The following is an 11,517-nucleotide window of genomic DNA, read 5'->3' as shown; positions in this document are numbered from 1 at the left end:
TAGTAGGCTTTCAACTTTTTAAAAACAGGAAAAGATTCTAGGCGTCTTTCCCAGGATATACGAATGCACATGTAAATTACCACAAAGAACACATAGGAGATGCTGCCACTGTAGAGAGAAAGCCTAGCTTGAAAGCAATTGTGGAAAAATAGAAGTGAGGCCTGTGTTCTCTTTACTTTGGCCTGTCATTACTGCGGACAACAATTCAAAAAATCTAGAACACTGAAAATTGCATCTTCTAAATCTGTACATTTTGAAGACATATATGGAGTATACATATATTTTTTAAAAGCATGAAAAGGGATAAATGGAGATGAAAATATTTTGTGGGGTGTTTTTGAAGACAACATGGGGAAAATGCTTCAAAATGCTTTAAGAAGCAAAAAGAAAATGGTAAATTTTAAGAGCATATTACAAAATTGCATATAAATAAATGTTTCTCTTTGTCCCGTGTGGGATAGTTGGTCCCTGACCATCTTGAAGCTCTCCACACTCCATACACCCACAACTGAGGAACTGCACAGATATCAGACACGGTCCATTAGGAGGAGTGAGACAGAGCCACAACAATCTAGCCCAGGGAGGAAGAAAGAGTGTAAAAGCCACGTGCTTCTCTGGGATAACGGAGAACATCTGTCACAGACTCACAGGGCTGGGAGGACAGCTCTAAGACCTTGCCACCCTCCCTGGAGCATACTTGCTGCTTCTGGCCGGAATCCCTTTCCAGGGCTGGGGTGGGACCCTGTTTCCACCTCCCCACCTCTGGATGGACATCTCTATAGTGGTCCACGTGCCAGCTCTGGGTGTCTGGTGGTGAGGCCGTCCAGACTCCAGGAAGCCGGCCTTCTTGAGAAAGTCAGAGGGTTCAAGGCAGAGGTATGACCAGAGGTGGGGGGCGTATGGGGATAAGAGGGTCCTGGGGCACCGCTCTGGGTCCTTGAAACAAGTCACTGCCTGAAAACCCTGCGTTGGGCACTTCTTGGAAGGGAGACCCGTCTGAGAGGACGTAGTCTTTCCTCTGCTGTTCGTTCTTTGCATCCGGACGATTGAGGATCCCTGCGCTCTGTCTCTTCCTCTGCAAGCTTGTGTCTCTACTGGCTGGTCCAGGAGGCAACTCTGCTTCGCAGAGAGTGTTTTCAGGCCTCCCTCCTTTTTATAACATCTCAGAGAGGAGACGCAAAGAGTCTTGGCTACTGAGTGTCTTTCACACTGTGGCCTGAGACACACTAGTGCGACGAGAAATCCACTTCATGAGTTGGAGGCGGCATGAAAAACAAACAAAACAAAACAGAAGGGGACACAGAAGGAAACAGGAATGAACTGAATTGAACTGGAGCCACCAGAGTACCCGGCACAGAGTCAGGGTGAGTGTCATTTCCTGGAGTCTGTATGAACCTTTTGTTCACAGTAACATCTACACACGCGCATCTGTGTGCGTCGTGTTTGTGTTCTTGGTTAGGATGGGAGACTTGTGTCTGGGCCGTGGCCCAACGGGTTTGGAAGCCACCGGCTCAGGTAGGTGTTGCCTCCATGGGGCTGCGCAGAGGAACCTGTATTTGGTCTTCGCCCCTGCTTCCAGGCGCAGACCTCCCACCAGCCCTGGAATTTCCGGAGTGATGAGAGTGTGTTAGTCAAGACAAGCCCTTCCACTAAACCTGAGCTTATGTTAATGAGGTGCCTCTTGGTGGCCCCTGGGCAGCTTTGGGACGGACGGAGACTGGTAGTCAGAGGAGCCAGCGGGTGATTAGAGGGTTGGCACTTGCAGCCCCAGCTCTGGCCTTTGGGGAGGGGAGAGGGGCTGCAGATTTCTAATCACCAATGGCCAATGATGTCAGCAGTCATGCCTATACAACAAGTGGCCCACAAAACCCCTGAACAGTGGGGTTCAGGGAGCTTCAGGTTGGTGAACACACTGAGGTCCTGAGGGGCATGCGCCGCCCAGAAGGCGCGGGGGCTCTGCATCCCTCCCCACCTGTTGCCCTGTGCCTCTCTTCCATTGGGTTGTTCCTGAATTGTACCCTTTGTAACAAACCAATATATGTAAGTAACGTGCTTTTCCAGGTTCTGTGAGTCATTCTAGTGAATCATCAAACCCGAGGGGGGTGGGTCACAGGAAGCCCCAGGCTTGTAGTCGGCCGGACAAAAGGGGGTGGTGGCCTGGGCACCTCATTCGTGGTTTGAGCCTGAAGTGAGGACAGTCTTGTGGGGTCTGCATTCACCCCGGGTGACAGTGTCAGAAATGAATTGAGTTGCAGGACACCCAGTGGGTGTTGGAGAGCTGGTCGTGGTGTGAAGAACCCCACGCATTTGGGGTCAGAAAAAGGACCACACAGGGGCTCAGAGGAGGAACGCGGTTCCACTGTGATCTGCTCCGGGTCGCCCGCAGCAGGTGGGCAGCAACCAGGCGCCGGTCCCCGACGGCGAGCGACTTTACTTTCCAGCCCCCTCAGGGGCAAAGTCCAGGCGTTTTCCTGCTCGACCTGCTGTGGAGTCTGTCTCCTCTGGCTCAGGTAAGGCACATGCTGTCTATTGTTTGTTTAGCAATTGACGAGACACTGCCATAAAACTCGTTCCTGCTTTCTCGGCGGACTCCTCAACTCCTGAATAATGGGAGATGTTAGCAAAATGAGGCAAAAGCTGTCCTGCCTGTCCTGATTTTCTCTACCACTGTCCCACAGAAAGCCACGGAGGTAACGTTATATTTTCTAATGACCACTATGAAAATGCAAAAAGAAATGAGCGGAAACTAATTCTAATAATTTATTTTAGGTAATCCAATATATCCAAAATATTATCATTTCAACAAGTAACACAAAAAGATTATTGCTGAGATACTTTACATTCCTCTGTGCTGCTCCCTTTTTTTTTTTGCGGTACGCGGGCCTCTCACTGCTGTGGCCTCTCCCGCTGCGGAGCACAGGCTCCGGACGCGCAGGCTCAGCGGCCATGGCTCACGGACCCAGCCGCTCCGTGGCATGTGGGATCTTCCCAGCCCAGGGCACGAACCCGTGTCCCCAGCATCGGCAGGCGGACTCTCAACCACTGCGCCACCAGGGAAACCCGCTGCTCCCTTTTTGATTCTTGTGTATATTTCACACTCACAGCACACCTCAGTTCAGAATTGGCCGTATTTCAGGTACTCACTAGCTAAGTGTGGTGAGTGGCTATCCAGTTAGTGCAGCTCTACGTTGTCTAGCACACAGAGAGGTTAAGCCACTCTCCCAAGGCTACCCAGCTGATAAGAGGCAGAGCCACGATTCATATCTAGACCGCCTTGACCTGGGCCTGGACCCGCGGTCACCTTGCTGTGCTGCCCCTCTGTGCATGGCCACCACGGGGATGGCGTTTCTGATGCAAAGGGAAGGGCTCCTTGGATGGTGGAGGGGGACCGTGGAGTGGTGACCTAAGATGCCCAGACTGCATGGAAGAGGAAACACAGCAAGGAGAGGCTGATGTGGCAGGGACCACCCTGAGTGTGAAGGGAGTGGTTCTGCAGAAGTTCAACGAAGGGCAACGTGAGAAGGTCATCGGTGGCTCGGAGCCAGAGGTCCTGAAAGAAGAACAATACCAGTGATGCTGACCTCTGGACGTGCTGTGAAACGGCTGAAGGGAGAGGAAAGAAAAGTCATCGGAGTTAGGAGGTCAAGGAAGGCAGTGAGGGTAGGGTGAGAGCTGGAGGTGGTCAATAACTCAGGCAGGGCGCAGATGGAGAGAGACCACGTGAGGCTAACGTCCTCACCTGAAGCCTAACGCAGAGACAAAACACGCATGAAAAGAGCTGAAGAGCACAGACCGAGGAACCCATCAGCAAAGGCAAATTATGTCAGGAAATATGTGGCTGGGATACTGCGTAAAAGTCTATGAGGTGGGGTTACAGCAAAAGCATTAAATGATGGATGGATTTTATCTGCATAAAAATGAAAAACTCCTGTACCTAGAAAAAGTTATAAACATGTTAAACATAGACGAAACACAGGATAAAATATTGCCATATGAAAGAACAAAGGTTAATAAACAAGTTGTAAAGAATTCAAAACAAAATAGAAAGGAAAGCAAATCGTAAAAGGGCAGTTTGCAGATAAACTACATGCGACTAAGAAAAACAAGGAGAAAGACTGTCTCACTAGCAGCTAAAGAAATTCAAGTCAACGTTGAAATGCAATCTTCACCTATCACATTGCAAAGGTGAAAAAAGATACCAGGTGTGGATATGGGTTTGGGGAAAGAGGCACTTATATAAACTACCGATGAGGACGTACGTACATCGGGGCAGTCTTTGGAGGGGATTTCAGTTCTATTGCTGTGTAACAAGAGACCACCAAACTGGGTGGCTTCACAGCTATTTTATTACCTCAAGGGGTTCTGTGGATCTCCTGGGCTTAGCTGGGTGGTCCTGATGCTGGACCTAGAGTCACCTGGGGGCTCCTGCTGGGCTGGAGCATGCCAGGGTGCTCACGTACACGGCTGGCCATGGAGCTGGCTGGAAGCTCAGCTTGGAATGCCAACGGAAGCACCTCCACGTGCCTCTGTGGGGAGACCGGCAGTTAGGTTTTAATAAGAGAGGGTGTCTCGGAGGCAAGTGTTTACGAGAGGCAGGAAGGGAAGCCACCAGACCAGCTAAAAGCCCTGTCTACGGGCCCAGCATCGCTTCTACCATATTGCATTAGTCAAAGCAGGCCCAGGGCCCACCCACGGTGTTGGAGGAATAAACTTCACCTTTTGGTGGGGGAGATACGTTACAGAAGAGCGTGTAGGGTGAGAGATGCTGCCACTATCTCTGGAAAATTCAGTATCCCGCAGAAGGCAATTAGACAATATTTATTATAAGTCCCTAGTGTCCGTACATCCTTTGTCCCAACAAATTCTGCTTCTGAAAATTAGTTTGAAATGCATAGTCGTAGACATTCCTGAAGACTTGGCTATTTAAAAATTGTTCCTCATAACATCAAGTTAAAAGGTATTCTCATGTCTTCAAATAGGAAATTGAGTGAGTAAATGCGTGTGCAGATCTAAGCAAAGCAGCGTCCTGAGGTGGGGTTTGGGGGTTTGAAAGGAGGGGTAATGCTGTTGGGTGCTGTTTTCTCCTTCCCGGCCTGGAGCCTCTCAGACACTCCTGAGCAGGGGTTTGGGGGCAGCCGGGAGGTCTGCAGATGGGGTCCTTTGAGCAGCAGAAGGAACTAGGGATTTTGAGGCTGCTCGAGAGGGGGTGAGCGTGAAAATGATCTCCCCAAATTCTGAATTCTGATTTGTGGCAGTTGGAGCAGAGATTCTGCTTCACAGAAGCCAGAGCTAGCACGGCAGGTTAAAACAAAGGGGAGGCCACTTCTACTTCCCCGGAAGGGAGGACTTTCGACGACCTGAACGGGGACCCGAGGCACACGGTGGCCGAGCCCCTCTGCGCACCGGGAATGGGAACGGTGACAGCCAGCCCGGTTCAGGCTGTGTGTCGGCCCGAACTTGGGGGACGTGCCCCTCCTCTGTGGCCCCTGGTGGTCCATTAGAACAGCGAGGGGTGAAGTCCAGGACCCCCGGCACAGGGAGACCCAGGGCCCTGAGCCTTGTCCGCAGGAGCGGTGTCCCCTGCCTGCTTCTCCGCCCGGCTTTCCTGTGTCAGCCTCACGTCAGGCAGTCCGTCTCCGCGTAGGGCCTCCGGGCGCAGGGGACACACATTGCCCTGTATGCCGTGGCCCCAGAGGAGAGCTATTGCCCGTCACTCCCACGACTGTGCCAGGGGCATCCGCTCCTCCTGGCCCAGGTCGTTCTCAGCCCTGAATCAACCGCAGTGGCCAGAAGATGACAAAGCAGACCGCTGGGCCCGGGGGACGGTACAGCTCTACCTGAGCCACACAGGGTCAGAGCAGGGGTGACACTGTGGTCCCCCAAAAGGACACTGAGGGAATATACGCCTGGTGGGAAAACAGTATGTCCACTCCAGAAAGTTACCCAGGGTCACCAAGGTGGTTGGACCACAGCCAAGTCCAGGGCTTTGCAAAAGATGGCACCAGCGAAGTGTAGCGCTTCGAACCCCAGCTCTGCCCTCGTGGTTCTGTAACTGTAGCCTCTCTGCCCCTCGTCTGTAAAATGGGAATAACAGAACCGGTCTCACAGGATCCTCTTAGTTAAAGCAGCAGAAGTGCTTAGTCAGTTCCCGGCACTGACTAAATGTTGGCCCTCACTGTGGATGGTCCTTTACGAGGTCTGCAAAGCCCAAGAACGGGCAGCTGGCCGATAGAAACAGTCCAGTAAGAGGGCGTGCTGAGAGGCGACACTTTGCTCAGAACAGACTTCACCTTAGAGGTCACGCCGTGTCGACTGCGTCCCTGGAGTCTCCGCTGAGGGTCAGGAGCGGGGTGGGAGGGGGATGGGCTGTGTCTTGCGCTCTGTGGCGCCATCAGTACCACCAGAGGAGGCAGCAGCTCCCCGCACACACCCCCACCCCACCCCCGGCCGAATTCATTTGGACGGGAGCCTCTGAAACAGTGGCCCAGGCATCCTGTCTGCTTCAGCCTTGAATTCCACCCAGAAAGATTTGGGGCCAGCTGAGGTCTGGGCACGTACACTTGGTGCTGTGTTTGGGATATCCCGGAGTAAATACCATCTTCATCCAAGTCAGTTAAACCAAGAGTTCTGTGGTCCAGGCAGTCTGGGGAGACAGGATTCGTAAAGCCTTGACTCCTGGGCGTAAGGACTTTAACACACAGACGTGAGGAAAAAGCTTCACACAACACAGAAAGTAAGACAAGTGCAAAGCGCTGGGAAGGGACTATGAAATCAGATGACTAGGCCGAGGAGGGCTTCTCCCTCTGAGAAGAGGCCTCTTCGATGGAGTACCGGACAGGTGGACAGAGCAGCCTGGACACACAAAGGAAGGGGCGGTGAGAGGTCAGGGGAAGCTGCTCTCAGCCTCTGCTCGCTGGAGGGTCTGGGATGGTCTTCCCAGCTTTGATGCGACCCCTCCTACTCACGAGTTTCTGCTCACGGTACTAAGTGGAATAGTCAAGACAGCAAACTACGAGACGACGGAGCAATGCCTTTGATGTCTTGACAGCGATTTCCATCTGCCACACTTCCGGTCGCGTAGGAGGGTAAAATGAAGAAGTTTTAGATATTCAAGCTCTAAAAACAAATACTTCTCAAAAACCCTTGATCGTAAAGCCAAGGAGGATGTGCTCCATCAAAAAGAGGAAGCAACTCAGAAAGAAGAAAACCCGAGACACAGGAAGCATGGAGTGGAACCTACGAGGCAGGTGGAGGGGATTCACAGGGCGTCAGCCACGCGTGACAGCGAGACACCAAGCCCGACCTGGCCAGGTCGATGGCTGCAGGACGTGTGTATTCAAGCGGCTGGAATTATTAGAACGCTTCTGAACATTTGGGATGTGTGTTCTGGCTTCTGGTTTAGGCATGTAAGGAGCTTGGAAGTCACCACTCCACGCTAACAACAAGTAAAAGGTCAAACAAACTGAAAAAATCAACAGCTCTTCTTAGAACGGCCAGAGAAGTAAGGTCATAGCGCAAACTGTTGCCCCCCCAAACTGGAGAGACAGACAGCTGGATACGGAGCGTCACAACTTACTGCAGAAACCGGATACCTGGGCTGTAATTAGTGAATGACTTCAGCTCGGTGTGGGCCACTCTGAGATCCCAAAGCTCCAGGGGACTCAGTCATTGGCGGGGGGGTTTGGGGGCGCACACTTTTGTGAGTTTTACCTCCAGGAGCTCAATCAGGTTCCTACTGTAAATATCAAAGAAAAATCCCTTCCCGCTTCCAGCAGGGGGAGGGGAAAGGAGACCATCTCGAATACACCAGAGCACTCTGTTCCTCTCAACAAGGTCTGCTCTCAGAAGACACTAGTTAACCAGAGCCCAACCTGCTGGGCTGTTATCAGAGCCAAGCTGACCCGAGGGAAGGGACACCCCAACTCCAGCCCCCTCTAGCCATCCTGTCCCACATAAGCGGGGAGGGAAAAAACCTGAGAAACACCTCTGCAGCTCTCAGCCCAGGGGCAGAGGTTCTAAAAGACTTTTACCTGGTGTATCACGGCCAGCTATTGAGAAAAATATTATAGGGCAGAGCAAAAGGCAAAAAACACAATTTGAAGAGACAGCGAAAACATTGGAAACAGACATGGCAGGGATGTTAGAACAACCATTAGATAATTCATTAGACTAGGAACTAAATATGCTAAGGGCTTAATGGATAAAGTAAACAGCATGTGAGAACAGATGGGCAACGTAAGCAGAGAGACAGAAATCCTAAGAAAGACCCAAAAAGAAATGCTGGAGATCAAAAACTCTGTACCCGACATGAAGAATGCCTTTGATGCGCTTATTGGTAGACTGGCCCCGGCTGAGGAAAGATGTGAGCAAAGTGCAAAAGCCATATGGAGCTTGAGGCCAAAGGAAAAAGTCATCCTAAACCCTCCACCACACACACACGCACACGCACGTGCACGCACACGCACGTGCACGCACACACACACACACGCACGCGCACGCACACACGCACCAACTTTCTGTTCCCCTGACCCCTGGGGCTAAACGGCCCAGCTGAGGAACACCCAGGGCAGGGCTGCTCCCCTGATACCGGGAAAAAGTGATGGGCAGGTCCGCCTTTGCCCTCAGATGGTTCTGAAATGGGCCATATAAACTGCTTCAAATAAATTAACCAAGAACATAAGAATAAGAGCAGGTATTTATTGAGGTCTAAGTGTTTGACAAATACAGACTCATTTCATCCTCGCTTTGATCTCCAGTGCTATGGTTACCCCTATTTATAGGAGAGGGAACTGACGCACAGAGTTTCCATCAGTTTGCCTCAAATCACACAGCAAGTAAGAAGCCGGGCTGGGACCCGAACCCCGACAGTCTGGGGGCTTGGGGACCAAGTCCACGACCACGACTCCTGGCCACAACGCTGTGACCCAGGTCAGAGCAGCCTTGACCCTCACTGCCGTCCACCGCGCGCCCGGCGAGGCTTCCACCCGGCCCAGCAGAGCCAGGCAACCTTAGAAGCACTCCGAAACCCACCCAACGACCGAGAAGAACGCCAGCCACAGAAGGACCACATCCGCACAGCGCCAAGCCTCGGTCGGTCTTGACTGAATTCCAGGGCAGAGGCCAAGGCCACCGGAGCGCGCTGGCGGAGGAGCGGACTTGGCGTCGCCGGACAGTGCAGCCGTCCCAGCGCTTCTCGGGCTCGTAGGGCTCCCGGCGGCGGGTGGGGAAGAGGCGCTGGTTCTTCCCGCGCCTGCTGCGCGGCGCCGCCTTGTCAGCGGGCGACTCGTTCTTCTCCAGCGGCGTCGCTGCGCAGCCGCACGTCGTCGTGCACGTCTAAGGTGAAGCGCGGCCCGCTCTTGCCGCGCGTCGGCGCCACCCTCAGGTCGTAGAAGGGGTGGTCGTGCGGCCGGATCCGGGCCTCCGCGGCCTACAGCGGCCGCTCCGCGCCGGCCGCGCGCAGCTCGCGGAAGGCGGGGCGCCGCGCCATCAGCGCCTAGCTGAGGACCTGCCCCACGGGCCGCCCCTGTGGATGCGCGCGGCGCGCCGGTGCCCGCAGCCGGCCCAGGAGCTGGACGTCGCCACCACCTCCTCGCGCTCGCGGTCCGGCAGGAAGCTCGTGTCCACGGCCGCGTCCTTGCCCTCGGGGTCTCGGCGTCCTCGTCGCCGTCGTCGGGCGAGAAGGACAGACCGCAGATCCGACGCCGCTGCTCCCGCTGGCACTCCCGCCCGCGCCGCGCGTCCAGCTGCCAGCGCCGCAGCCGCTCCCGCCGTTCGCGCTGCGCCCACTGCATCTCGCGCTGGCGCGCCAGGGCCTCCAGCCGCGCCTTCACGTCGTGCAGGGTCAGCAGCCCCGCGGTGCTCCGCTTCAGCTCGGCCTCCATCGCGTCGCAGTGGGCGCGAACTTCCGGCCCACCTTGGGCTTGCTGATGGTCTCCTCGGCGATGCGTTGCTTCAGGACCCCCGTGTGCGCCTTCTGCTTCTCGCGCTGGTTGAGCAGGGCCCGGCCGGCCCGCGCATATGGTGCCCTTGTACCGAGCCGTGCCGCCCGCCGGCTCCCCCGGGCCACGCGCGCCGCGTGCTCTCGACCCCGGCCTGGGAGCTCGGAGCCACCGCGTGGACTCTATAGCGGGGAACAGAGGCAGGTAGTTACGGAGGCGCCAGAGTGACAGCTCGGCGAACGGTCTAGATGGACGCGTTCCAACAGAATGGAACGTTCTGTAGCTGCGCTGACCCACGTGCAGCCGTATGGGGCTTATTGAGCACGAGGCGCTGGTTTTCCACTTTATTTCAATTAATCTAAATTTCGGTAACCACATGTGACTGTGGCTCCCGTACTGGACGGTGCAAGCCTGGGAGCTGCACATGGACAGGGTTGGTCTGCCCAGCAAACTCTTACCTGTCCAGGTACCCACTCAAGCACGGATATGCAAGAGTCAGAGCCGCCAGAGAGCCGACCTGCACTGGACCTGAGCCTGGCTTCGTGTGTGCTGACCGCAGGAAAACAGTGTGAGTGAAAAGCACCTCTCTCCTCAGTCAGGTACATGGCTCCTCTCGGGCACACAAGCCAGTGAGGGGAGAAGGGTCAGACAGAAGCATCTTCCCGTACCTCCGTGGAGGGTGTTAATGTCAGCTGAGTTCCTGTCAGTATGTTAGGGGCGGGGCAGGACCGTGCTAGTTGCTGTCCCTACCCCTCCCTTAAGAGTCATCCCTGCAGTATCTGTCTGTCCCCCTGGTGCCCAGCGTGCAAGTTCCCAGAAGCAGTGTGGGCACAGCCCTTGCTGGGGGAGCCGTAGGGGACAGAGGGGATCTGAGCACAAAACTGACTTCTTGGCGTTTTAACCAAAGCAGAGTGAGGCCACCCAATTCATTGATCTCAACCTGAGCCAACCGTCTTCCCTTGGGACCAGACCTGTCCTGCCTCGGGCCCCACAGCTCCACCCCTATAAGCTCTGGACGTTGACTCATCCAGCCATCCTGCCCCACTGTGACCCCCTGGAATGCAGCATCTCATCAGGCAGAGACTCCTGAACCCTCGGCTGCCTCCGGGAAGCCTCCCATTGCCTTCCTTCAGCCTCAACGAGAACCCTTTATCACATGAGGGTAGAACATGGCACCTACGTGCCCAGAAGCAAGTAGGGTGGTGGTACCGCCCACCAAATTGGCCAAACAAGAAATCTGGGTGATTTCCTGGACTGCTCTCCTTCACACATAGCCAGTGACCGCACCCCCCCCCCCAGATCATTGATAGGTTTTCCTTTTCTCTCCTTTCCCACCACTTGCCTTAACCCAGGAGCTCTGCTTTTTCCCCACCTAAAGCCCACAGGTGCCCTGTCGGCATATTCTCAATCTCGTCCATCTTGTGTACACTGTCCAGGGATCCTCGTAAGAAGGGAACCTGGTAATGTCGCTTTGCTCCTTGAAAATCTCCTCCAACTCTCCCTTTAAGATCACATGGGAATCCTTCCTTCTCCTCCCAGGTCTCTAATAACGCCCCCCACCCTCCACCTCCCAACGCCC

General features: G+C 54.4%; 1 protein-coding gene across 1 annotated transcript; it reads right to left on the bottom strand.

Moving 5' to 3' along the window:
- Positions 1–6,779: 6,779 nt before the first annotated feature.
- Positions 6,780–10,543, bottom strand: FAM50B (family with sequence similarity 50 member B). The gene is given in 7 exon segments (XM_029242223.1): positions 6,780–6,852; positions 9,077–9,298; positions 9,300–9,493; positions 9,639–9,898; positions 9,901–10,015; positions 10,017–10,120; positions 10,522–10,543. Coding segments are annotated over 7 exon segments (990 nt in total).
- Positions 10,544–11,517: the final 974 nt, after the last annotated feature.

This window comes from Monodon monoceros, unplaced genomic scaffold (assembly GCF_005190385.1).
Source record: "Monodon monoceros isolate NGI ecotype Baffin Bay Population unplaced genomic scaffold, NGI_Narwhal_1 Super_Scaffold_3, whole genome shotgun sequence".
Lineage (NCBI taxonomy): Eukaryota > Metazoa > Chordata > Mammalia > Artiodactyla > Monodontidae > Monodon > Monodon monoceros.
This window is presented reverse-complemented; position numbering and strand designations above follow the sequence as displayed.